The 27,246-nt window shown below is 46.3% G+C and overlaps 2 protein-coding genes across 70 annotated transcripts in view; one reads left to right on the top strand and one right to left on the bottom strand.

Moving 5' to 3' along the window:
- Nucleotides 1-27,246, top strand: part of RBMS2 (RNA binding motif single stranded interacting protein 2) — a 101,350-nt gene that overhangs the window by 69,569 nt on the left and 4,535 nt on the right. For 6 of the 44 annotated variants that reach the window (XM_078336373.1, XM_078336353.1, XM_078336343.1 and 3 more), the window contains 6 exons: nt 112-205; nt 5,614-5,691; nt 6,622-6,727; nt 7,343-7,423; nt 7,973-8,059; nt 8,319-8,741. In XM_078336373.1, coding sequence (XP_078192499.1) covers nt 112-205; nt 5,614-5,691; nt 6,622-6,727; nt 7,343-7,423; nt 7,973-8,059; nt 8,319-8,473 — 601 coding nt within the window. In that variant the 3' untranslated portion in view covers nt 8,474-8,741. Of the gene's footprint in view, nt 1-111; nt 206-5,613; nt 5,692-6,621; nt 6,733-7,342; nt 7,424-7,972; nt 8,060-8,180; nt 14,105-27,246 lie in introns of those variants that run through there. The other 38 variants (XM_078336363.1, XM_035256400.3, XM_054238395.2 and 35 more) reach the window with 19 other exon arrangements.
- Nucleotides 14,452-27,246, bottom strand: part of BAZ2A (bromodomain adjacent to zinc finger domain 2A) — a 40,080-nt gene continuing 27,285 nt past the window's right edge. For 19 of the 26 annotated variants that reach the window (XM_078336296.1, XM_035256367.3, XM_035256369.3 and 16 more), the window contains 19 exons: nt 25,398-25,495; nt 25,018-25,083; nt 24,602-24,835; nt 23,537-23,791; nt 23,058-23,272; nt 22,687-22,761; nt 21,986-22,166; nt 21,825-21,884; nt 21,183-21,327; nt 20,007-20,665; nt 19,641-19,863; nt 19,390-19,545; nt 19,128-19,279; nt 18,646-18,935; nt 18,408-18,540; nt 18,147-18,293; nt 17,582-17,802; nt 17,318-17,461; nt 14,452-17,232 (listed from right to left, as the gene is read on the bottom strand). In XM_078336296.1, the coding sequence (XP_078192422.1) occupies nt 17,067-17,232; nt 17,318-17,461; nt 17,582-17,802; nt 18,147-18,293; nt 18,408-18,540; nt 18,646-18,935; nt 19,128-19,279; nt 19,390-19,545; nt 19,641-19,863; nt 20,007-20,665; nt 21,183-21,327; nt 21,825-21,884; nt 21,986-22,166; nt 22,687-22,761; nt 23,058-23,272; nt 23,537-23,791; nt 24,602-24,835; nt 25,018-25,083; nt 25,398-25,495 (3,620 nt within the window). In that variant the 3' untranslated portion in view covers nt 14,452-17,066. The remainder of the gene's footprint in view (nt 17,233-17,317; nt 17,462-17,581; nt 17,803-18,146; nt 18,294-18,407; nt 18,541-18,645; nt 18,936-19,127; nt 19,280-19,389; nt 19,546-19,640; nt 19,864-20,006; nt 20,666-21,182; nt 21,328-21,824; nt 21,885-21,985; nt 22,167-22,686; nt 22,762-23,057; nt 23,273-23,536; nt 23,792-24,601; nt 24,836-25,017; nt 25,084-25,397; nt 25,496-27,246) is intronic. The other 7 variants (XM_035256368.3, XM_078336295.1, XM_078336306.1 and 4 more) reach the window with 1 other exon arrangement.

Raw genomic sequence — 27,246 nt, 5'->3', positions numbered from 1 at the left:
TCTCAAAAAAAAAAAAAATAAAGTCAAGGAAAAGTTGGCTGTGCCTATCAGTTGGGGCTCTTCCCTTGTGGTTTCCTGTGACTCAGTACTGACTGAGGTTCCTTCCCACAGGTTTTACCCAGCCCCTTATAACATCACCCCCAACAGGATGCTTGCTCAGTCTGCACTCTCCCCATACCTTTCCTCTTCCGTGTCTTCGTATCAGGTATGTTCATGTCTGAAAAAGGGTGCGGTGGTTTTCCCTACTATTGTGCTTTAAGTAATATAAGGCTAGGAACTTCTTATTTTTTTTTTCTTTTAATCATATTACACACAATTTTACATAACAGTGTAAAAGATGATCTGTGTGTGCGTAGTGATATATATGGTATGTTTTTCCCCCCCAGTATGTATTTTTAATGGTGTCCTCTTACTCCCCTTCCACCACCTCCATAAGTAAACTCATGTTAATGTCCTACTGTGTAGCATTGGTCATATTTTTTCATGTGAATATACACATTTGTATAGCATTTGGGAAGTTGCTTATTTTACGAAACTTGGACTATATTAAATATATTTTTACATTCACTTTTCTCACTTAACAGTATCCTACACCAGTGATTCTCAGAGTGTGGTCCTAGACCAGCGGTGTCAGCATCATCTGCGAATTTTTAAAAACAGAAATTTTGGACTCCCCTCCAAATCTACTGAATTACAAACTCTTGAGTATGGGGCCCGGCAATCTGGGTTTTTGTTTTGTTTTTTTGCAACAGAGTGAGATCTTATTGCCCAGGCTGGAGTGCAGTAGCAAGAACTCAACTCACTGCAACCTCCACCTCCCAGCTTCAAGTGATTCTCCTGCCTCAGCCTCCCAAGTAGCTGGGACTACAGGTGTATACCAACATGCTGGGCTAATTTTTGTATTTTTAGTAGAGCCGGGGTTTCACCGTGTTGGCCAGGCTGGTCTCTAACTCCTGACCTCATGATCTGCCCACCTCAACCTCCCAAATTGCTGGGATTACAGGAATGAGCTACTGTGCCCAGCCCTGTTTGATTTTTTTTTTTTTTTAAGATGGAGTCTCGCTCTTGTTGCCCAGCCTGGAATGCAGTGGCACAATGTTAGCTCACTGCAACTTCTGCTTCGTGGGTTCAAGTGATTCTCCTGTCTCAGCCTCTGAAATAGCTGGGATTACCAGCATATGCCACCACACCCAGCTAATTTTTGTATTTTTAGTAGAGATGAGGTTACACCATGTTGGGTGGGCGGATCTCAAACTCCTGACCTCAGGTGATCTGCCCACCTCGACCTCCCAAAGTGCTGCACCACACCCAGCCGTGATCTGGGTTTTAACAAGCCCTCCGGGTGATTCTGTTGCATTATCTCTGCTCTAAGTTTATCTTTTTTAATGGTTACATTATATTTCATGCTGCAGATGTGCCAGAATTCTTTAGCTATACCCAATGGGAGCATTCACTTAGATTCGGTTTTTTGCTGCTATCAGTGATGCTCCACTTAACACTCTTGTGCTATATTTTTACATATGAGTGCTTCTGTTTCTGGGGGCTAGAGTCTCAGGAGTTGGATTGCTAGGTTGAATGGTGTACAGATGTTCAGTTTCATAGACGTTGCCAGATTGCTTTCCACAAAGACTGTGTTACCTCACATTTCTACCAGCCTTGTGTGAAAGTACCCATTTCCCTCCAGACATAGGTGTTACTGCTCTTTTTAAATTGTTCCTGACTGATCCACCTGTCTCAGCCTCCCAAAGTGCTGGGATTACAGGTGTGCAAGGTGAAGAGATCAAGACCTTCCTGGCCAACATGGTGAAACCCTGTCTCTACTAAAAATACAAAAATTAGCTGGGCGTGATGGCACATGCCTGTGGTCCCAGCTACTCAGGAAGCTGAGGCAGGAGAATTGCTTGAACCTGGGAGGTTGGAGGGAGGCGGAGGTTGCAGTAAGCCGAGATCACACCACTGCACTCCATCCTGGTGACAGAGCGACACTCTATCTCAAAAAAAAAACAAACACAAATTAGCTGGGCATGGTGACAGGCACCTGTAATCCCAACTACTACGGAGGCTGAGGCAGGAGAATCGCTTGCACCCAGAAGGTGAGGTTGCAGTGAGCCATGATTGTGCCACTGCACTCCAGCCTGGGCAACAAGAGGGAAACTCCATCTCAAAAAAAAAAATTGTTCCTGACTTGATGAATGTAAAGTACATTGTTATTTTAATTTGCATGTCCCTGACTATAGGTGAATTTAATCATTTTGTTTGTTATATTTTGATTTGCTTCTCTCTGATTGCTATTCATATGCTTTGCCCATGTTTCTATTTGTTTATTTGTTCTTTTCTCATAAATTTATACAACTATATATAAGTATTAGTCTTCTGAATGCTATCTTTGTTACACATTTTTTTTTCCAGTTTTATTTTTCGGCTGTTGACTTTGTGGTCTTCAAACTTTAGTGGTGTATCAGAATCAGGTGGAAAGCTTATCGAAACCTGGGTTGCATGCGTCACACTCAGAGTTTCCGGTTCAGTAAGACTAGGGTAGAAGGCAAGAATTTGCATATCCAACAAGTTCCCAGGTGATGCTGCTGCTACTGCTGCTGGTTCAGGGAACATACTGTGGGAATCACTAGTCTTTGCCATATAAAAGTTGGCCAGGTGTGATGGCTCAGGCCTGAAATCCCAGCAGTTTGGGAAGCAGAGGCAGGCGGATCACTTGAGCTCAGGAGTTCAAGACCAGCTTGGGCAACACGGTGAAACCCCCATCTCTACAAAATATACAAAAATTAGCTGGGAATGGTGGTGCATAACTGTAATCCCAGAAGCTCAGGAGGCGGAAGTAGGAGGATCACTTGACCCCAGAGGTTGACAGAGCAAGACCATGTCTCAAAAAAAAAAAAAGTAAAATTTGTATATAGTTGGCTGGACATGGTGGCTCACACCTGTAATCTCAGAACTTTGGGAGGCCGAGGCAGGCAGATCACGAGATCAGGAGATCAAGACCAGCCTGACCAACATGGTGAAACCTCATCTCTACTAAAAATGCAAAAATCAGCCAGGTGTGGTGATGCGCGCCTGTAATCCCAGTACTTGGAAGGCTGAGGCAGGAGAATTGGTTGAACCCAGGAGGCGGAGGTTGCAGTGAGCCGAGATTGTGCTACTGCACTCCAGCCTGGGCGAGGCAACAGAGCTAGACTCCATCTAAAAAAAAAATTATATATAGTTAAATTTTTCTTTTCTTTCTTTTTTTTTTTTTTTGAGACGGAGTTTCGCTCTTGTTACCCAGGCCGGAGCACAATGGCACGATCTCGGCTCACCGCAACCTCCGCCTCCTGGGTTCAGGCAATTCCCCTGCCTCAACCTCCTGAGTAGCTGGGATTACAGGCACGCGCCACCATGCCCAGCTAATTTTTTGTATTTTTAGTAGAGACGGGGTTTCACCATGTTGACCAGGATGGTCTCGATCTCTTGACCTCGTGATCCACCCACCTCGGCCTCCCAAAGTGCTGGGATTACAGGCATGAGCCACCGCACCAGGCAAATTTTTCTTTTCCTTTTATAAAAAACTTTAGAATTTCTTGTCTTAATTTAAAAAGTATTCTCAGTCTCTAAACTATGTATCTGGTTTCCAATTTTTTTTTTTTTAGGTTTTGGTCTCTAAGATTTTATGTTTTATATTTACATTTAAATGTCTAATCATCAGGGTTTTATTTTTGTGTATGGCATAAGATAGGAGTCCTGGTTTTTTGTGTTTTTTTTTGTTTTTGTTTTTTTTTTTTTTTCAGATGGAGTCTTGCTCTGTCGCCAGCCTGGAATGCAGTGGCATGATCTTGGCTCACTGCAACCTCTGCCTCCTGGTTTCAAGCGATTCTCATGCCTCAGCCTCCTGAGTAGCTGGGATTACAGGCACATGCCCCCACAACCAGCTAATTTTTGTATTTTTAGTAGAGACAGGGTTTCACCATTTTGGCCAGGTTGGTCTTGATCTTCTGACCTCATGATCCAGCCTCCTTGGCCTCTCAAAGTGCTGTCATTACAGGCATGAGCCACTGTGCCCAGCCAGGAGTCCTGTTTTCTTTCAGAGTGTTAACCAGTTGGCCTAGCACCAAATTATTAAATAATGTAACTTTTTGGATTATTTCAAATCCAATTTGAATTGAAATGTCCCTGCAACCCATAATATACTTTTTGTGTCTATAGATTTCCCTATTCTGAACATAATAGGCAAAGCCCAGAAAATTGTATGATCGTATGATTACACATAAGTTAAATCATACAATATGTAGTTTTTTGTCTGGCTTCTTTCACTTAATACGTTTTCAGGCCGGGCGTGGTGGCTCACACCTATAATCCCAGCACTTTGGGAGGACGAGGTGGGTGGATCATGAGGTCAAGAGATCGAGACCATCCTGGTCAACAAAGTGAAACCCCATCTCTACTAAAAATACAAAAATTAGCTGGGCATGGTGGCATGAGCCTGTAGTCCCAGCTACTCGGGAGGCTGAGGCAGGAGAATTGCTTGAACCCAGGAGGCGGAGGTTGCGGTGAGCCGAGATCATGCCATTGCACTCCAGTCTGGGTAACAACAGCGAAACTCCGTCTCAAAAAAAAAAAAAATACGTTTTCAAAATTTGTCCATGTTATAGTGTTTATCAGTACTTCATTCTTTTTATAGCTGAATAATATTCCATTATATGGGTATACCACATTTTGTTTATCCAATTATCAATTGATCATCATTTGAGTTGTTTCCTTTTGGCTATTATGAATAATACTGCTATAAACATTGACATGCAAGTTTCTGTGTGGACATATGTTTTCATTTCACTTGGGTATATACCTGGGAATGGAATTGCTGGTCTACATAGCAACTGTATATTTAATTTTTTAAGGAACTACCAACACGTTTTCCAGAGGAGCTGTACCATTTTACATTCCCACCAGCAGTAGCAGCATAAAACACTTGTCATTCTGTCCTTTTCATTGTAGCCATGCTGGCCTGGCACTGTGGCTCACACCTGTAATCCTAGCACTTTTGGAGGCCGAGGTGGACTGATCACTTGAGCCAAGGAGTTTGGGACCAGCCTGGGCAACATGGCTCTACAAAAAAATACAAAAATTAACGAGGTGTAGTAGTGCACACCTCTAGTCCCACCACTGCACTCCAGCCTGGGCAACAGAGAGCAAGACCCTGTTTCAAAAATGGAAATAATAATTGTAGGCATCCTGGTGGGTATAAAGCGGTGTCCCACTGTGATTTTGATTTGCATTTGCGCCTCCTCCTGGACTCATTGGCTACTGGTACACCTTCTTTCCAAACCCTTTCCTTTTTCTTTTCTTTTTAAATTTTTTAGTGATGGAGTCTCTCTTTGTCACCCAGGCTAAAATGTAGTGTCAGAATTATAGCTCACTGTAATTTTGAACTCCTTTTTGCCCTTTTTTTCCACTGGTGTATTTATTGAGTTTTAAGAGTTGCTAATATTTCTAAAACCGTTTTTCTTAATGTTTCTATTTTTAGTGGGGCATTCCAACTTTTATGGGCTTTGCTGAACACTGCCAGATCCTTGGGCTGAACAGTAGTTTCCAGGCAATTAACATTTTTGTTTTTGCTTGTTTTAGAGAGTGACTCAGACATCTCCTCTACAAGTACCTAACCCATCTTGGATGCACCACCATTCATACCTCATGCAACCTTCAGTGAGTGTTCAGAAGTGGGCAGAAGCCAAAGAGGCAATTTGATGTAAAGAAAAAATAGGCCGGGCACAGTGACTCACACCTGTAATCCCAGCACTTTGGGAGGCCGAGGCGGGTAGATCACCTGAGGTCGGGAATTCGAGACCAGCCTGGCCAACATGGTGAAACCCCTTCTGTACCAAAAATACCAAAAATTAGCCGGGTGTAGTGGCAGGCACCTGTAATCCCAGCTACTCAGGGGGCTGAGACAGAAGAATTGCTTGAACCCGGGAGGCGGAGGTTGCAGTGAGCCAAGATTGCACCATTGCACTCCAGCCTGAGCACAAGAATGAAACTCCATCTCAAAAAAAAAAAAAAGAGGGCCAGGCGCAGTGGCTCACGCCTGTAATCCCGGCACTTTGGGAGGCTGAGGCAAGTGGATCACGAGGTCAAGAGATCGAGACTATCCTGGTCAACATGGTGAAACCCATCTCTACTAGAAATACAAAAAATTAGCTGGGCATGGTGGCGCGTGCCTGTAATCCCAGCTACTCAGGAGGCTGAGGCAGGAGAATTGCCTGAACCCAGGAGGCGGAGGTTGCGATGAGCCGAGATTGCGCCATTGCACTCCAGCCTGGGTAACAAGAGCGAAAACTCCGTCTAAAAAAAAAAAAAAAACAATGGGCTTTGATGTCAGGAGATGTAGGTGCAAGTTCTGGCTTAGACCCTTGTGCAACCCAGAAGTAAGACCTAAGCTTGTTATTCTTGGACGAGGGTCCTTCCACACTGACAGGCAGAGTTCCTATTCCTGTTGCATAGTTGCATTGCTACTCATTTACCATTTCCCAGGATTCTTCAATGTCTGTCTCCAGTGGTCCTGACAGCCACCAATCACTGTTTTAGGCAGCCTCACGGCATGCTGCAGCTAACCCTGTCCTTTGTTGCTGCTTCTAGGGTTCAGTTCTGACACCAGGGATGGACCATCCTATTTCTCTCCAGCCAGCCTCCATGATGGGACCTCTTACCCAGCAACTGGGCCACCTCTCCCTCAGCAGCACAGGCACGGTAAAGCAGGATGTTTCTGATTGTAAACTCTCCTACTGAGCAAGGCATACCTGTGTAATACTCTTCAGGATAAGTAACTTATGAATAATGATGGCATTACTTCAGTATCATCCAGGGTACACTCAGAACAGAACATAAACTATAGTGGTAGTGCTCCATGAGCCAGGAGTACAGCCATTTGCTCCCCAGCCCCCACTCTGAACTGATTCCTACTCATGCACCTCATGAATATTAGTTTAAGATACAAACATGTCCTAGGAATCCTCATCAAAATAGTACCTGGAAGGATGGAGGAAGCTCATTAAGTTTCTTTTAGGCTTACTGCATTCCTTTTTATATAGAAGGGCTCAAGGGTAGAGAAGGGAGCCTGTTGAGGAAAAGGAGAAGAAAGTCAGGAAAGAGAAGGAAAGTCAATCATACAGGGAGACGTTTCTCTAAGCCAGTGTACTTTAGAACCACCTGAAATGCTTTTAAGAAGCTAATGCTCAAATCAATTAAATTAGAATGTCTGGGACAGAACACAGGTGTCAGTATTTATTTAAAACTCCCCAACTGCTTCAAATATAGCCAAGAATTACTGCTGTAAGCCCATTGATGTTTCTCTTTCTAGTATATGCCGACGGCTGCAGCTCTGCAAGGAGCTTACATCTCCCAGTACGCCCCGGTGCCTTCTTCCAGTGTTTCAGTCGAGGTAAGTGTGTTATCATTTCTTCGGGTTACGGTTAGGAAACTGAACAGAGGCAGGTTTCACCCTGATCAAGATCTTCCTCTCACAATGATGCTGGTTCTGTGTTCACAGGTAGCTGGTAGGTACATGGAGCCCGTAGGAAGGATGTGCTTGCTTCAGCACCACACATTCTAAAAGCAGAATGACACAGGGATTATGGCCCCTGTGCAAAGATAACATGCAGATTTGTGAAGCATTTCATATTTAAAAAAACAACAGATGTACGAAAGAAGGACTTGGTCTGAGTTCATGAATGAGGCCCTTCTTCATGTTTGGCCAGGCAGTAGTTAACACCAGGATGCTGGCTTGTTTTGACAAATGTGTCTTGGGAAGAGGACAGGCTGCTAGGAAGGTTAGGGAAGTGGTGCCGTGGGTGGGTGCGCTCACACATGAGTGTGGAGAGTGGGTGGGTTGGGGAGGGCACTGACAGTGGGTAGGCTTTGGTGAGGCTGCTGTAGTGGGAGATGAGGAAAGGAACATGCAAGATGACTCCCCTCCTTGGCTATGGCACAGGAGAGCAGCAGCCAGCAGAACCAAGTGGCAATGGACACGCCCTCAGAGCATGGGGTCTATTCTTTCCAGTTCAACAAGTAACAGTGGGTAAGAACCACATGCTGGGGGGCAGGGAAGGCTGTGCTGGCAGACAGCAGCTCAGCCCGGCCTGAAGGCAGATAGGTTCTCATATTTGTCTTGTCTCCTCTCTGGCTTATGCCTTCTTTAGGATTCCCCTCCCCATCTTTACTGAATAGAAATGAATTCTTGGAGATACTCGTGCTCCCAGATTCCAGAGGGTTAACCAGGAATGCAGACCATCTGTCGGCCCTGCTAAGGACTAACACTTAGCCATCGTTTTTCACAGGCCTGGGCCTGGAAAAAGAAATCTCTACGTTCCTGCCCTCTGCTCTTTCCCCATTGCTGATGGAGCCTGGGGGAACCATCACTTTTTGTGTGTACTACATTCAAGGAGATCCAAAAAACTTTTTTTCTTTTGCAAAGAAAGTTTTTTGTTTTTAACTGCAATGTACTGTTCCCTACCCTGAAGAGACATGGTGGTTGGAGCTTCTTCTCGTCTATATGAAAAAGTGTTTGATGTATTGGAATTATTTGGGGATGCTTTTAAAAACAACTTGTAATTATTTCTTTAAAACCCAAAACAAAACAAAGTTGTGGTGCTGGAGCACTGCTGTAGGAGCCCTGCTTACTGAGCTTAGTGATGGGCTTTTTTGATGTGTGTGTGTATATTTTAAAAGTGTGCAGACTTTAAAAATTTTGTTTTGTAAAACTCTCAGCTCACACACCCATCTCCTCTTCACCCATGTTATTCCTTCTTTCTCTTTTCCAGATTGTTTTTTCCTCTTTTCTAAACAGCTGAGGCTACCTACTTTCCCCTTCTACAGCTTTTAATTTTATGGATATTTAAAAATGAAATTTCATGTGGGATTTGGGGTGGGGTGGGCAGGCTGGGCAAGGAACAAGGCAGAACACTAAGTAGGCCATGGAAGTGGCTGTTCTTTCCTCCCCGCTGCCACCTCCTGGGAGAAAAAACTAGACTTTGGCTTCAGAAAGCACAAATGTGACCCAGACTTACTAATGAGACAATTCCACAGCCCTGAGAACACACCCTTGAGCCAAATTTGGTTGAAGACTAGGTCTTCCCTGGCAAGTTCCAGAAGAATGGACTGACTTTGACCAACTCTTCTCACTGCCAAGGCCAACGGATTCTGAGGAAATGTCTTTTCCAGCTACAACTTTTGGGAGTCCCTGCCTTACCTGATTCCTGTCTGTCCCGGGCTTCACGGCCCTTCTCTTCCCTGTGCACGGTGCTGCGCTTAGAGCCTTTGCAGCTGTGACCTAGTTGAATCCACATAGGCTCCTTCCGCACTGTGGAAGATCTGCTGCTTCACCTCAGACCAGGGGTTCTCAACCAGAGGCGGTTTTGTCCCTCAGAGGCCTTTGGCAACATCTAGACATTTTTGATTGCCATGCCTGGAGGTGAGATGTGTGTGCTACTGGCATCTAGTGGCTGGAAACCAGGGTTGCTGCTAAGCATCCTGCACTGCATAGTACAGTCCCCACTACCCTCAGCCAGGAATTATCTGACTCCAGAGGTCAGTATTGCCAAATTTGGGAAACACTGGTATAGACAGTGTTGTCCCTGCCTCCTGGGTTAGGGTAAATGCTCACCCAATCCCTGGACAAACTGCCTTTGACACGCATGCAGCTGTTTAGGAAGGACCAGACTGAGATCCTAGGATTCTCCCCAGACTTTGACCTTTGATACCTCTGCATATAGCAAGAGTGATCCTTGAAAGAGTTGTGGCTCCATGCTGAGCGCACACATGTGCTCAGAAGGATTCAGGTGGACACTCTTCTGGTGTGTGCTGTGCAACGGTGGGAAAGGACAAAGCTCTCTAAACTGTCCAGAGCAACCTGCCCTGCCCTGGTATGCTTGGACCCCATGCCCAGGGAACTAGGACATCAGAAATAATTTTCCTTCTTATGGAAGGACAACAGGGAGCGAGGGTAGAAAAGAGCAATAAATTCCAACTCTTTATGAGGTTAGGAGTCCTTTTAAAAAGCCTATGTCTTGGTCTTTAAATGTTCTCTTCTGCAAGATGTGACTCTATACACATGGAGACAGACTGAAGAAAGCCTCACCCATCTTCTAGGAAATAAAATCCTGCTCCTGTCCTCTTCCCCGTCACTCCCTTATGCACTGAAAGGAAAATTCCACTCTCCTGTACTCCAAGGCCAGGTGTCTCTCCACCAGACAAGTCAAACAAGGGCAAATGATGAAGGATAGAGAGACAGGTGTTCATTAGGCGGGCCATAGGGAGAGGAAGGGGGTGACAGCAGGGAAGAAACTGTAGTATCAGTTGTTGCACATAGAGCTTGGCCCAGCTTTCCCTCCCTTCCCAGCCACCCCAGAATTGAGAGTCCCAGTGCCCCCTAGTGTCGACTTTCTATGTACATCTGGGGGTGAGGGAGTGCGAGGACAGAATTGCCATGTCTTCCCATTGATGCTTCCAACCTCAGAAGGGCTCATCCAGTGTAAAACAGCCCCAAGCCCACTACCTTCTACCTTCTAGAGGGCTTTGGCTGGGCAGATAGCTTTTGTTTTTGAGTCTCCAGCTGTCAGTCAAGGAAAATATACCATAGCTGCTTTCTTGTCAGTGGCCTTTGAGAGAAAGAGAAAACAAATCTAGAAATCTGTTCATTTGATAGATGGGGGGAGCTTTGCTATGTATGGTACTAAAATATTTTAAGAATGTTATGAGCATCTGTAATGAGTCGGGTGAGATGTAAAGTTTAGGAAGGGGCTTTCATGCATAGAAGCCATTGTTGATATGGCCACTCCCCTCTCCTCTGCCTCACAGAACTCCTGATTCTGTCTTATTTCTCTATATTTAAAAAAATGTTTAAATGGCTCAAATTTTTTGTTTTAAATTTTGAATTTACCTTTTGGGCTTCTCCTCATGTGAATCTACTTGTTAGATTGTATTACATGTGTTTCTGGTTTGGGTGTGGGAAGTGATAGGGAGCCTCAAGTTATTTTGCAGTGGCTAATGGCACTAGGAATTTCCATTTTGTTGCTTTGGGTTTACACTCATTTTCCCACCTAATTGTTAGTTCATTTGTAACAGTGAGTGAGTGTTTGGAGGAAAGGAGGGATACTGTTTCTCCCATGAAATAGTCTAATTGGTTGGGGTGATGGCAGAGGAATTGTGGGGGAGCCTTCCAGCTTACAGCCTGGGGTTGGGCTCTTAAACACTAAGCCTAGTGTTTTCTGAATTCTGTCATCACGGAGCTCAGATCTTACTCTTTGTACTTTACATCTCACCCCGACTCATTACAGATGCTCATAACATTCTTAAAATATTTTAGTACTTGGCATTTTTCTGTTTTCACTCAAATAGAACATACCAGAGTCCCTTCCTCAGTTGGCATAATCCTTTTACAGGCTCTGAGCCTGCCTAGCCATCTCCTGTCCAGTGTTATAACTCTACATCTCAGGCTCTGAGTTGATATTCAGACCGTAAGCTGATTGGACTTTTTGGAGGAGGGTGCCAGGAGAGGTCAGGAAGATGTGGGGATGATGGAGAGAGATGTTTTTAGTTTTTAGAGATGGTCTCACTCTGTCACCCAGGCTGGAGTGCAGTGGTGCAGTCATGGCCCACTACAGACTTGAATTTCTGGACTCAAGGGATCCTCCCACCTCAGCCTCCCAAGTAGCTGGAACTATAGGCACGTACTGCCACGCTCATTTAGTTTTTTAAGTTTTTTGTAGGGACAGGGGTCTTTCTGTGTTGCCCAGACTGGTCTTGAACACCTGTCAAGTGAGCCTCCCAACATGTTGTGATTGTAGGTATGAGCCTTTATGCTTGGATGAGATGTTATTTTTAATGTTTGGGGGCTTTTTTTAAAGGCAGGTTCTCCTTCTGTGGCCCAGGCTGGAGTGCAGTGGTACCATCCTGGCTCACTAGAGACTCGACCTCCCAAGGCTTAGGTGATCCTCCTGCCTCAGGTGCCCCTTCCCCTGCCACCAAGTAGTGGTATACCACCATGCCTGGCTAATTTTTAGTAGAGATGGGGTTTCACCATGTTGCCCAGGCTTGTCTTGAACTCCTGGGCTCAAATGATCCCCCACCTCAGCCTCCCAAAGTGCTGGGATTACAGGCAAGAGCGACCATGCCTGGCCTTTTTAGTTGAGTAGCTGGGATTACAGGTGCCCGCCACCATGCCTGGCTAATTTTTGTATTTTTAGTAGAGATGGGGTTTCACCATGTTGGCCAGGCCGGTCTCTAACTCCTGACCTCCAAATGGCTAATTTTTGTATTTTTAGTAGAGACGGCGTTTTGCCACGTTGCCCAGGCTGGTCTTGAACTCCTGGGCTCAAATAAACCACCTGCCTTGGTCTCCCAAAGTGCTGGGATTACCCACTGCACCCGGCCCTTTGTAGTGTCTTTAGCCAAACAATTTGAAAAGTTGCCCAGGCTAGGAAGCCTGGTGGCTCTATAGGGTAATAGACCTTTTCAGTAACACATAAGGAGTGGTCAAACTCATACTGAGGAAGAAGACCAGACTTTGCTGCTTCACAGGCCATACTTAGGTTGGGCCACTTCAGCTCCATTCCATTCCCTTTCCTTTCCTAACTTGCCAATCAGTTAGGAATGAGCATTAAGAGCTCATTCACTCTGTCTCCAGTGCCTACTCCCTCCCTGTCACTCCAGTGTCAACCTATTCGGAGTTGAGGCCTGCACGTGAGCTGTTACTTTGTATCATACAGATGCTGTGACAGGCCTTGCTGGAATGGTAGGGATCCCCCTAGAAGCAGTGACTACTAGTCTTCTAGAAAAGAACTACTGCCACTGCCTTGTGCACATGCCCCACCTTCTGGGAAAGTGACAACATTGCACTCGTGAGGGGCTTTGCATTCTTAGCCAAGGGCAGTAAACTTGGGTGGGTGATCTGGCCCAAACTTGCCCCGAGGCTCTACTGGCCCTGAATCAGCAGGCTTCAGAGAGGGTGGGTGTTATAAAAGCCAGTCTGTAAAGGGTAAATTCCAAACCTTGTGCCTTGTTATACCAATCCTTCCTGATTCCCTTTCAAACGAACTACTCTATTTCTATGCTGCCTGAATTTTCAATCCTCCCAAGCATTAGCAGATTCCTGAAATTTCCTCATTTGGTAGGCCTCCCATAGGAGTCGGCAGTTAAAACCAGACTGTGAGCTTCTATCTCCCTTCTGATCTCTGCTGCTCCTCCCAGGGAACAGTCCCCACATAACTAGACAAAAGCTAGGTGCCCTCATCACCCCAGTTACCCCCCGACCTGTCCACTTGTTTTGAATAAATCTGCATTATCCAAGCAGATCCCCCAATTTCCTTGTCCTTGTTACACAGCTACCTCACAATCTCCCAATTCAACAAGGGCATAAATACCTGATTTACCTATTTCTTTCCTTCTCTCTGAGGGTTGGGAAGCTGGGGACTAGAAAAGGCTCGTAATTAAATGTAAAAACTCTTGGGAATTTCCATTCCTAGAATGTTTTCTCTGGGATTTTTAGCTCACTGATCACCCTAGAATAGTGCGAACTCTCCAGACAGGTCCTGCTGTGATAGGCCAGGGGAGTAGGCTGTGCAGTGACTGCTCCGGGTAATTAGTAATGGTTGGAGGACACCAGCATAGGAGCAGAGCTTACAATTTAAGAGGACAAGAAAGTGGGTTGGTGGCTGGTGTACAGCTGTGAAGGTAATCAAATACCAAAGAGGAAGTTTGTGATATAAGGCTGGAAGCAAATGTTCCTTCTCTACCTTAATACATACTTCCGGGTGTTCACCAAGACAAATTTTCCAGGCTAGAGGGTAATACTTTTCTAGCCTGAGTGAAGTCCCCACTCCAACATAACACCCTTTTTGGGTGGGTGAATACTCTTTTTCATATAGACAGAAAATGTTTATACTTACACATTTTGGACATTTTTTATCTGGAGACTAGTTTTGTATACTTCCCACATCTATGCCAATGCCACCATTCTAACTTACTCTTCCTTTTCTACCCCTGGTCTTCTCCTTGCCCTTCCCTACAATTTGGTAGAGGTCCAATTTGTCTTACTTCAAACTTTTTAATAAAACACAAAAGTCTATGTCTTGCTGTCTTATCCATGAGTGGGAAGTGGGACGCTGGTGATGGCCCATGTTTGCTATGACAGGTGACAGCTCAGAAAGCTAGGGCGACATCTCACAAGGCAGGACCTGGGTGCATGAATCTCACTTTGCTCTAGCAACTCAGCCAGACATTTAGACAGGAGCCACTAATAACCCTTTCTATCCACACAAACAGGGTGTGGAACAGGAGTCTGGCTTCTAGTGCCGTTTGCACAGAAAGGGCGAGTGTGTTGTTCCCCCACCTGTGGTCTCTTAAGCCAGTCATACCCCTCCCAACCCCATCTCCCCCTCAGGTGTGTAGAAGGGAGGATGAATACACAGAGTCTTTTGAATCTCTATCAAATGTGGTTTTTTTTTATTCAACTGACAAGCACTTTTCTACAGCTGCACTTGTGGAACATCACATGGCAAAAAACAGGAGTTTTTTTCTCTAGACTTTTTTTTCACCTTATTAAAAATGAGATTGGTCCTAAAAATATAGAAAGAAATAAATTTAAATTCACAAAAAACTGTACATTATCAAAAAGTCACTAAAACACCACATTTGGTTATATAAAAAGTCCCTTTTGTTGTAAAAGGAACATGGAAACTTGTTGGTGTTGACGGTGTGGTTTCTTCCTGTCAACCAGACTGATGGGGGGGAGCAAAAGGGCAGTGGGTGGGTTGACTTTTTATTTTAAACCTGCTTTCCCTACCAAATACTTGTCATGAGAGAAAATCCACCTAGCTCAAGGGGGCAGTGAGGATGAGGAAAGAAAAGCAAGAAATGGCCCCTTTGATCATGTCCTATCCTCACGCCCCCTCTGGCCCCCACTAATAACTGAGGCTAGGACCCCACCCTACCATATGAGTGCCTGGTCCCTAGCGAAAGAGATGGAGCTGGGAGAGGAACACAAAGTAGGAACCATGGAGATTTGACTCCCCTATCCACCTCACCTCCAACAATGAAATTAATCTAGCACATCTTATACCCAGGGACAACTGCCAGGGGGAAAAAGTGGAGCCCCCCCACTCTAACAGTTTCAACTGTCTAACACAAAGTTTGTTACAGCGCAGTTATTTAGATAAAATATAAATATTTATGCATAATATAAAGTCAATTCAAATATTCTTCAATCCACCTCTTATTTAAAAGCAAAAAAAAAAAATCTCAAATAAAATTAAAAGTTTTGAGGTTTATCTGACAGAAAAGGCGACTTTAGAAATAGGCTCTGGGGGAGAAGGGGCATAAAGGAATAAAGGGGCTGCCCCAGGATCTACCTACACTGCCCCTACCCCCGCTTCAGTGGCTCTTCAGTGCTGCCAGAATACAAGGAATGCTCCACCTCACCTGGCACCCCCACCCCGAATGGAACATTTCTTGGATGCCTCAGCTCTCTGCTTGGGCCAGCCAGCAGCCACCTCCCCAGTGCAAGTACCCGTAATCTCTGAAGGGAGGGGCTCTGCTGAGCAAGGGACCAAGCGCCCATGGCTATAGCTGGGAGTCAGCAGCTCTCCTCTCATATTGGGGGCTTAACTTGGACACAGTCACATGCGGGGCAGTGATGGACCCAGAACCCCTCCTCCCTACTCTTCTGTGCTCCAGGGTCTCTGCTGCTGGGGAAGGGGTCCTGCAGTATGAAGTAAAAAAGAAAAGCACAACTCAATGGGATTAGGAAAAGATCCAGTTCTACCACTCTCCCTGTACAAGCTTAAGATTCAAAACTACCGAGAGGAGAGGGAGTTCCTGCTGAAAGATTGCACAGTCTGAAGAGGCTGGAACAAAAATGACCAGGAGAGACACAGCCTTGTCTCCAGAGAAATTGTTCCTGTGGTTTCCCAAAGACAAAAAAGTGATGGTTTTTAACAATGGGAAAGATGGGAATGAAAACATACTTGGGGAAACTGAATGGATCCTATCAAACAATACAGGGTAACGAGCACAGCATCTTCTCTCACTCTCTCACACACACACACACACACACACACACACACACACACACACACACACAGCACGCTCGCTCTCTGAGGCCGGTCCATTGCTACCTGGCCTCCATCTTGGGGTGCACCCAAACTCAGCAGTAGTTGTCCCTGAGGAGTTCCCAAGAGGGTTTGGGAAGGAAGTGGGGAAGGAGGCTGGAAGGCCCAGGAGGCCTCCCTGCCCTCTCCCCAGCTACTGAGTTTCAGAAAAGGCTGGAAACTCAGCATGTGAGGAGCATCCAACGTCATACAGGGGATAGCTATTGGCAGAAAGATGAGGACAGAGAAAAAGACAGGGATCTCTGAACTTTTTTTCCTTTGAAGGGAAAAGATTTGGGAGAAGAGAAAAGGAGGGAGGAACCCGTACACGATAGTTTTACATTATTGGATGAGAGAAAATCTGAAACTTGAGGGGTGGGAGGTAGGAAAAGAAAAACAGCAAGAAGCAGGGAAGGGACTGAGCATGGAAGCAGCATGTCCAGGGCCCAGTGTCCGGCGCGACACACTTAGGAGTTAAGTCCACTTTACTGGCCGTCACTGCGGGTCCGCACACAGTACAGAGTGTTTCTTGGTTTCACACATTCACTAGAACTATTGCTATTGTTAAATAACCCCAGAACACTGGGGCACGTACAGGGGAGGAGAGGAAGCAGGGAGGAGGAAGCAGGGACTTCTTTCCCCCTCCCCATTTTTAATTAGGAAATAAAACAGAAAAGAAAAATTATTTTTTTTCTTTCTTTTTTTGGCTTTCAGTCCAGAAGGACCTCATCTCTGCACCTCTTATTTGAGGAGCAAGAGGAGGAAAGGGAGAAAGGGATAAAGGAATAAGAGGATGTGGGGCACTGCCAAGGGCAAGGTCAAAAATCAGGGTTGTATCTGACTTGAGTCTGGACCCAGGGCAGCATCAGCAGGTAAAAATGGCAGGTTTTTGTTTGCAAGGTGGGGGGAGATGCCGCAAGGTGACTCCCCACCTCCCTTGCCTCACAGATTGGCCTGTTTTCCCTGATAAAATTCCTCCCAGCGGCTCTCGAAGAAGCGGCGCATGATGTGCCCAGCCTTGCCTACTTCAGAGTCATCCTCGTTGAAGGTCTGGCAGTTGTCAAATACCAGGAGGGCATCAGCCGCAAACTCCTCCGAGCTGGTGTACCTGGACAGGGCAGGGGCAAAGCTGTGAACTAGGTAGGAGGTGCAGCAGTAGCAAAGAGCAGGGAGATGCACCCACATCTACTTACCCTCCCCTGAGCAGCCGTTCCCGCATGGTGGAAAAATCCATAGGATTTTTGATGATGCGTCTGTACCCACTCACCAAACGTGGGTTCACAGGCTCTAGGAAAGGCCAGGCTGCATCATGGGACTCCATCTCCATCAGGATAATCCTATCATTACAGGGACAGTGACGGCTCCATCTCAGGAAGCAAATATTCTGACCCCTCCTAACCCTTTCCTCTGGCAGAGGTAGAGCCAACTGTCCCCCCCCCAGGATTCACTCAACTCACTCGCAAAATGTGAGATCACTGTGGTGATTCCGCATTGAGAGTCGCCGCCGCTTGGAGGGGGACAGCCCTTCTTCCATGTACTGTTGAGGGCTTTCTCGGCCCCTCAACAGTACCCGGCGTCGGCGGCCATCACCCTCTGAGAAGTTCAGGGAATAACCACTTTTCCGTTTCTGGCCTCGTTTTGGGAAACCAGGCTTCTGAGTGAATTCTCCCTCTACCTGCTGAGTATAGGAAACAGGTGAAATTGGCAATAGCTGGAGATGCACTGCTTGCCCTACTACAATCTCTGCCTAATTGTGATTCAAGGCTTCAAAATACTACCATGCATAAGTTGGCATTGGTTTATTCACATAACCCAATAAAGTAGGTAAAAGGGAAGAAGATACAGCTATTCTCGTTTTATAGAAAAAGCAATTAAAGCTACAGAATTAAGTGACTTGTCCAAAAAGGACTTTGAACCCAGGTCCCCTAACATCCAGTATGGGATGCTTTCCAACAAGAGGAGAGATTGAGGATAATCTATGCTTTCTGTTTGAGTGTGGGAAAGAAAGGGCAGAAGCCTTACCTGAGCCAAACAGACAGTACAGAACCAATCTCCTTCTGGGACAGCCTCCATCTTGGGACGATGGCAGTAAATGTGGCAGCCACGGTCACACCCATCACAAAGCAGAAGAAACTCATCATTGTCACCTTTCCGGCAGACTAGACATGTCTGGACCAAGGTTGTGAGGAGGCAGAGTGAGCTCTCAATCCTCTATCTGCCAGTGACCCCACCCGCCCCTGCTGGCTGTCCCCTCTGCCTTTCCAGGGTCTGTCAGCCTCTTACCACTTTGTTGACAGACTTCTCCCAGGCAATGGACCTCTCTAGCTGGCCCAGGCATAAGCACACCTGGGCTGCACTCCGGCACCGCTCGAGGGTCTGGCGCCAGACACGAATGCGAGGGGTAATCTCATATGATCTGGAGGGAAAAAGTGGTGATCTTTGGATAAGGAACAGGATCCACTAGAGAGGGAACTTATCCCTTTCTCTCTAAGACCAAGAATGGAGGGTGGGAATCACTCACATCTCTGTAGTGGTGCCCTGAGGGGCACCATTAGGCGTGCTAAGCAGGGCCTTCTCCAGCACAACCTCATGAGCTGGCCAGAGGGGCTCCCGCAGGTATCGCCGTTCTACATTCTGTTCTAGGGCAGCCAGCCGCATCACAGCCAGGTCCAAAGGGTTGGTAGTTTTACGCTGAGGTGCCAGTCCTTCCCTGCCCCGACCTCGCCAGGTGATATCCTCCTGGGAGTCGGAGAGGTGCTCACAGTAGGCCAAGTCTTCACGAGTAGAGTCTGGGCTAGGACATGTCCACCCCTTCAGTTAAGAGAGAGGAATAAAACTCACTGTAAAAGGAGGAAATTTTGGCATAGAAAAAAAAACAAACATGACCATTTAAGGTAATGGTAGGTCACCTGTGAGTAGGGACCCAGGGTTTTTTTCTAACAGGGCAAAAGGGACTAATGCTTTTCTCAAACAAACTCCTACACAGTGCCAATCCCAGCATACCCGAATCTGCAGATCAGACATGATAACCCGCTGCTCCAGCTCTTCAACCCACTGAAGCACTGCTAGGTCTGTTGCATATGTCTTCTCTTTGGGGGACCAGCTCAAAATCTCTTCTTGAAAGGCAGGTAGTTGCCTGGGCTCAAAGATGGGGTCTGACAAAAGAGGAGGCAGAGGGAGAGGCCCATCAGGCTGTTGTCCATACCAGAAGCTCAATCCTCGCACTGGACTCTTCAGATCAAGCTGCATGTAGGAATGTATTTACCAGCTGAGGGCCGTAGGCAGACTTCCTGCAAGAAGTCCCTGTGCTTGTTAAGGTGTTTGTGAAGTGCCTTCTCTCGGATACCTCGGGGATGTAGGGCCTTGAGCATGGCATCCAATGTCTGAGGATCTCGTATCCACCACCAGCCTGAGCACATCTCTGTGAGCAGGTGAGATAGATGTGGGGTGCCAGCTGTGAATCACTGCCCACACCGAATGCCACTCTCACTCCACTTTCACCCCCAGATTACTCACCAAGGGGGACAGGCTGGGCTGTCAGCTGGGTTAGGTAACGCTGTTCCATCTGTTTGAAGAACTTACTGGGAGGTCTCCCTCTTCGTTTGGGCTGTCCCAGCCCTGTGGGACTCTGTGGCATTTCTCCAGGGTCTCCTGCTCGCCTCTTAGGGGCCAACCCAGCCAAGGGCATGGAAGAGAACTGCACTGGAGAACAAGGGCTGGCAGCACTGGGTCTATTCATCTGTGAATGAAATCAGACATAAGGAAATGAGGATGTTTTCATATTTCTAGGTTCCCTCAACTTCAGGCAGCAGCTCCACAGCCAGGCACTGGTACCTGTGACAAGATGAAATCAAGTACATACTACTAATTCTGGCTACTTACTGGCTTGGAGGAAGCAAGCTGCTCAGGGGAGGGAGTGGGTTGGTCCTCAGAAACTGCAGGGGGTGGTGTAGGGGCAGCATTGCAGGGCATCTGGGCTGAGATGTTAAACCAGAGTGCTTGAGGATCAGGGCTGGATTCTGCCTCATCAGGCTCTGGCTCCTCCGGGGGCTGTGATGGAGCTGGGTCTAGTTTTCCAGGACTGCTGTCAGGCGTGAGGACTGAGCTGCTCAACAGGGAGCTATGGCTCTGAGTCTGGCTCAGCCAAGACAGGAAGGCTGACTGGCTGAGGTCATGCTGGCTCTGACCCAGTGACAAAGGGGAGCCTTCTTGTTCCAGGAACCCCTTATGGGACTGAGGATGGGACTGAAGCTGAGGCTGAGGCTGGGGCTGGGGCTGGGCAGGAGTGTGAAGCTGAGCCTCAGGTTGAAGCTGTGCCTGAGGCTGTTCTGAATCCTGACCCCTGACAGGGGACTTCAGGTGCCGAGGTTGCATAGACCCAGGCTTAGTCTTTCGAGGTCGGCCTCGGGCCCGGGCAGGAGAACTGGCAGTGGTGTTGGAGCCAGCTAACTCCATCTTCATAGAGAAGAGTGCAGGATTGAGTGACGCATGGGCTGCCATTTTTAAGGAGTCAGTTTCCTTCTTCATCACATCCTCAGGAACTATAAAGAGAAGTAAGGAACTAAAGACATATGCTAACATACAAGGGGAAAGTAAGCGAGTGTACAAACTTAGAACCTATACTCTTTCTCTTGGACTTAGTCCCCCTTTTCTGAGATTCCTCTAGGAAGAGCTTATATGCCAATGAACACAGTATCTGGGGACTATTCTCCTAAGTAATCACCATCAGCAGCATAATCATATGCTAAACATTTACTGCGAACCAACTACAGGTTAAGTATTATTCTAAGAGACTTAACTCATTTTAATCCTCTCAGTAGCCTTATGAAGTACATATACTATTATTATCTCAACTTCAAAAATGAATAAACAGAAACATACAATTGGTAAATGGCAGAGCAGGTGGGTAGGCAGCTTTACTCTAGAATATGTGCTCTTAAGCATTATGCTAGATTATCAGAAAATGAAAGAAGCCCAAGACTACTAAGTAAAGAAAAAGGAATTATTTAATTTTTGTTTGATAGGACTCAGAATCCACATTCCCACAGACGCACCTACCTAAGTTCCCCTCTGTTCCTTCTACAAAGATACCAGCCAAATACGGCAATATCCAATAGCGACGTCTGTAGCGGTCTTGACCCAAGGAGACTGCCCGAAGCATCTGGGATGAGTGAAGCAGCTTTTTGCGAAAGAAAAGCTGACGCTGCATAGGCAATGAAAATGAAGACAAATAAACACATTTCCAGAGCGATGGTGAATTCATCTAGTGTATCAGAGAAACGCAAATGTTCTCAGTCCCTCTATAAAAGTGATACCAACTGGGCCTAACTCAAGGTGATTAATGTCAGGTGCGGTGGCTCACACCTGTGATCCCAGCACTTTGGGAGGCCGAGGCAGGTGGATTGCTAGATCCCAGTTGTTTAGAACCAGCCTGGGTAACACACAAAATCTGTCTCTAAAAAAAACTACAAAAATTAGCCAGGCATGGTGGCTCCCACCTGTAGTCCCAGTTACTTGGAAGGATAACCTAAGCCCAGGAGGTCAAGGCAGCAGTGAGCCATGATCATGCCACTGCACTCCAGCCTGGGCAATAGGAACCCCATCTCAAAAAAATAAAAATTAAAATTAAATTTAAAAAATAAGTGATCAATTCTTGCCCAGCCCACATCTCCAACTCTTGGGAGGTTAGGAGCACAATACCTTACTGAGTTTTTCTATCTGGCGCTCTAGTTCTGGGATGCTAGATGTTGTGGCATCAACCTGGAAAGAAACATATGGCCATTGAGAAAAAGGAATTTATTAGATTCAAGAAAGAGGAATCTATTTTCTAACTCCCACTTTCCTTGATCTTGGGCCAGTACCTCTCCATCTCTTCGACCCCTGCGGCCATGGACAGCTGCTATAGTCTCCTCTTCTTCCTCTTCTTCCATGCCACTGGTCTCTTCCATGATCCGAGAACTGCGTCTCCGTCCCAGGCCTTCCTCTGGCCCTTCCATCTCTACCTCAGACCGCCCAGTTCGCTTGGCCAGAGCAGTTTTCAGTCTTGAAATAGATGGAGAAAGAGTAAGGGAAGGCCAAGCGCAGTGGCTCACACCTGTAATCCCAGCACTTTGGGAGGATGAAGCTGGTGGATCACCTGAGGTCAGGAGTTTGAGACCAGCCTGGCCAACATGGTGAAACCCCATCTCTACCAAAAATACAAAAATCAGCCAGATGTGGTGGTTGGCGCCTGAAATCCCAGCTACTTGGGAGGCTGAGGCAGAAGAATCACTTGAACCCAGGAGGCAGAGGTTGCAGTGAGCCAAGATCACACTACTGCACTCCAGCCTAGGCGACAGAACAAGGCTCCATCTCAAAAAAAAAAAAAGATTAAGGGAAACTGATGAGGAACATGATAGCGCCACAAAGAAACACCTGGACTGAAAACCGTCCTGGGCCCTAGTAAAGTCCCAAACCCAGGGAAGGGGCTAAAGGCATCGCATTTCAGGCCAAAATCCTGGCTGTGCTTCACCCTCCCCACTTCTGTCCTCTCCCCGGGCACTACCCTCTGTTTGATTCCTACCTCCGGAGCCGGCCTTCAACAATCCACTTGTTTTTCCTGTAGCTGGACATACTCTCCAGAGTCTTGTCAATCTCACTGCAAGAGAATAGGGAATGGGATGAAGTGGCAGCACAAAAAAAGGAAAAGGAGGCTCAAGGGTAAAGGGGCTGCAGCTGAAAAAGGAGTTTCAGCCTAGAACCTAGATCAGATGAATGACAGAGAAAGGCTTAGGCTCTCCCAGGGAGGGCACTGCAATTCAGTCCCAAGTCACTCCAGCATCTTCAGAGCATGGCAATGAACACACATTTCTGAGGACTTCTGGAAGGCAAGAAGTCCTCCATCCCATTCTGATGCAAGGGATACAATGACCACCCCCACTCCCAGCCTCTCACTTGATGATGAGGGTGGAGCCATTGAGCTCATGCACAAGGAAGGCCAGGACAGCAGCCTTCTGCTGGGGTGGCTGGGCCTGAAAAGGTTGGGTGCGCAGGCGGTCACAGAGGGCTGGCTCTACTCCGTATGCCATAAGGAAGCAGCGCAGGATCTCTGACACATTGTCTCTTGTCAGTAGGATCTCAGACACCTTCTCCCCCAAGATCTTTAGGGACTGTGTGGAAGATAACATAATATGAGTGAGTAGGGAAAGACAACAAAGTTGGGTGAATGTGCGAGAGGAAAATACATCAGAAGAGAACTATCAGAGTTATGACGGAACACAAAAGACCACAAAAGAAAAGGAATAAAATAAAAACAAAGTAAGGAGTGAGGAGTCAGGAAGAAAAAGAAATGAAAAATATAAGGAAAAGAGAAACAGTAAGTAGTTGTATCTCCTTTTCTTGTCCAGATTACTCTGGGAGGGACTTGCACTCACCTGACAGTAGGAGGGCAAGCCAGGATCATAGAGTGCAGCTTTCAGCAACCGCACCAACAGGTCTTGCACCTCACCCAAGCTGTCGCCTTGACACAGGAGTCCCTCCTGCAGGACCCCCAGGCTAGGCACATCTTTGGCAGGATCAAAGCCCAGCACCTTGCCAAAGCTATGCAGGAACTCCACAATGGTCAAGCAGTCTGAGAAGGCCTTACTGGGCAATGTCAGACCAGGGATTCGTGAGAAGTCAGGCAGGGGCTGGAGAGATAAAAGTGAGTAGGGTGTTCTGTTAAACATAACAGAAGGTGACAATTTGGAAGTCTACAAAGGGTTCCTTTCATCTTTATGTGATTTTTTTTTTTTGAGATAGGCTCTCATTCTGTCACCCAAGCTGGAGTGCAGTGGCATAACCTCTGCTCACTGAACCCTCAACCTCCTAAGCCCAAGTGATTCTCCCACCTTGGTCTTCCAAATAGCTGGGACTACAGGGGCATGCCACCACATCCAGCTAATTTTTCTATTTTCTGTAGAGATAAGGCCTTGCCATGTTGCCCAGGCTGCTCTTGAACTCCTGGGCTCAAGTAATCTGCTCGCTTCAGCCTCCCAAAGTGCTGGGATTACAGATGTGAGCCATGGCACCCAGCCTTCCTTTATTAATTTTTTTTTTTTTGAGTCGGAGTTTCACTCTGTTACCCAGGCTGGAGTGCAGTGGTGTGATCTCAGCTCACTGCAACCTCCGCCTCCTGGGTTCAAGCAATTCTCCTGCCTTAGCCTCCTGAGTAGCTGGGATTACAGGCATATGCCCCACACCTGGCTAATTTTTGTGTTTTTAGTAGAGACAAGATTTCACCATGTTGGTCAATCTGGTCTTGAACTCCTGACCTCAGATGATCCGACCCACTCGGCCTCCCAAAGTGCTGGGATTACAGGCATGACCCACCATGCCCAGCCCCTTTAATCTTTAATGGAAATGTCTCTCCTACTGCAGAAATCCCTGTGCTTTTCAAAAGGAAAGTCTTCCCAACTGGTCCCTCCATGACCCAGGAATTGTTACTCTCTCCTCACTACCTGGTGGTCAGTCAGACACATATCCTCTGTTGGCTTCTTCATTTCCTCTAAGATCATCTGTTGCCTCTGCCGTTCCTCCAAGCGCCTCTGTGTGGCCACGGTCTTATCTGCTTTACAGGCTGGCTTGGCTTTGGCCACTTCCTCCTTTTCCTTCATTTTTACCTTCTCCTTCTTTTCTCTCTTGACTTTTTCCTTCAATTTTTCTTGCTTTGTCTTTACCTTTTCTTTCTCGGCCTACCCAAGGAAAAGAGGAACCAAGAGTGCCATAAAGATACCCATTACTAATCTTCCCTGGTCTCAGTCCTCCCAACCTCAGAGCACAGAAATCTCACTGTAAAACAAGACTGATGTACATATCTTGCAAAATCAGTTTAGTGGCTTCAAAATTGTACTTGCAAGCATGTACATGCACCTACCTTGGATTTCTTCTTAGCTTCCTTCTGCTTTAAGCTCTTGGTCTCTTGTTTCCGCTTGTTTTTGGCCTGTAAACCATAAGGGAAGTCATTTCTCCTCAAACTCTGAAAGCATCTCTGCTTGGGCTAGGATTCAAAAACAGACAAGGGTGCTGGGGAGGAGAGGTGAGAGATGGAATGAGGGGTTGGCAATGGATTGATTCTCTCACCCTAGAGATGCCCATGTTATTTTGAACAAGCCCAATTCTCTAAATCAAGTGCAAGAAATTTCAGGGTAATGGAGATATACTGCTACGCAAGGAGTGGAAGATGTGGGAGATGAAAAGATGACGTAGGTAGTCGGAAAAATTAACCTACTGTGTAATCTCTCTGATGTCCCTCACCTGCCCTTGGATAGTAGTCTGACACTCTCCCCGTTGTACCTTCTGCCTCATCTTCTTGCTTTTACCAATCTTTGCTTTATCTTCGTCACTCAATGTTTCTGTGGGAGCAGAAAGAAAAATGAAACAAGTGAGGCAAGAAGGCACATCTCTAGCATCCAGGGCAACACATGTCTGTCTCAAAGCTGGCCTCCCAAGCAGCTCCCTGAAGAATCTAGAGTAGTTTTTTTTTTTTCAGTATACATAATAAAACATTGGGGAAAAAAATGTAGGAGAGGCACCTGCTATGGGGGTGGCACAAAGAACTGAAATGACATCTCCTGCCCAGAAGCACCAGCCCCTGGCTCCAATCGGACTGCTTTAGAAGGTGTCCTGCTGATAGAAAAGAGGCCACAATGGCAGAGTAGCCTTGTAGCCAATCTCTCTCCCAGGATACCTGACAAGGGCAGCAACCCACAGACTGATTTTAGAGCAGAGAGCAGAGAAAGGAAATAGCAAGCCAAACTGCCAGGGAAAGAGGGTAGTAGTTAGAAGCACTGATTAACTAAGGGTGTGCCAGAAAAAAAGGGCCCACACAGCGGACACCTCAAAAGAATCAGATCAACACTGACATAGTTGTTGATCATGCTCAGCTCCAGGTCCTGCTTCACTAAAAGTTCTGAATTTCTTCCTTTCTGGAAGACTTGTTGAAGTATAATTCTGCAAACAATAGAGTATTTCATAATTGATGTTTCTGACATGACTATATATATATATATATATATATATATATATATATATATTTTTTTTTTTTTTTTTTTTAAGACAGAGTCTCTGTCACCCAGGTTGGAGTGCAATGGGGCGATCTCGGCTCACTGCAACCTCTGCTTCCTGGGTTCAAGCAATCCTCCTGCCTCAGCCTCCCAAGTAGCTGAGATTACAGGCACATGCCACCACACCTGGCTAAGGTTTTGTATTTTAGTCAAGACAGGATTTCACCGTGTTAGCCAGGATGGTCTCCATCTCCTGACCTCACGATCTGCCCGTCTTGGCCTCCCAAAGTGCTGGGATTACAGGTGTGAGCCACCGTGCCTGGTCCTGACATGACAATATGTATTCTTTTGTTTCTGGTACAGAACCACCACCACATGTCTACATGGCAACCCTCTACAACAGATATTATGGGGAAACAAATTATCTAAGGCTTTGATTAAAGTATGAGACTTGCTCTGGGTCATATGGTTGAAACATGACAGAGCTCAGTGTCTGAGAATCAAAAGACTAAGTTTTTCAACATTCTTCACAGTACACCAGGATAAACGCAATATTTACTAAAAATTTAGGTATTTCTCACCTGTCCATCCACTAAAACAGTGACTATTACTATTATTATTATTATTTTTTTTTTAGAGACAGGGTCTTACTCTGTTGCCCAGGTTGGAGTACAGTAACACAACTGCAGTTTACTGCAACGTCCAAACTCCTAGGCTCAGGTGATCCTCTCCTGCCTGCCTCAGCCTCCTGAGTAACTGGGAATATTAGGCACATATGACCATGCCTGGCTTCCAATTATCTTTTGAATTCAGATATGAATTCTGAACCTCCATGATAGTAGAAATGAGCAAGGTAAGAGTATACAACTAAACCAGTTAGACAAGGAGCTAAAAGATGGAAAGAAAGGGCAAGAAAATCCTCTCTTCTGGGCTACATATACACATCTGGGGACAGCCCAAAGTTTCACTGGTAACAACTCAAGCAAGAGTGTGGCTAGAAAAGAAGTATTCCAAAGCATTGGGACTCTGATGCTGGATTCCAAGGAGAAGCTGATTCAGATTTATTCTTCCCAGATGTTAGTCACACTCCTGGGAAATCC

Source organism: Callithrix jacchus, chromosome 9 (assembly GCF_049354715.1).
Source record: "Callithrix jacchus isolate 240 chromosome 9, calJac240_pri, whole genome shotgun sequence".
Taxonomy (NCBI): domain Eukaryota; kingdom Metazoa; phylum Chordata; class Mammalia; order Primates; family Cebidae; genus Callithrix; species Callithrix jacchus.
This window is presented reverse-complemented; position numbering and strand designations above follow the sequence as displayed.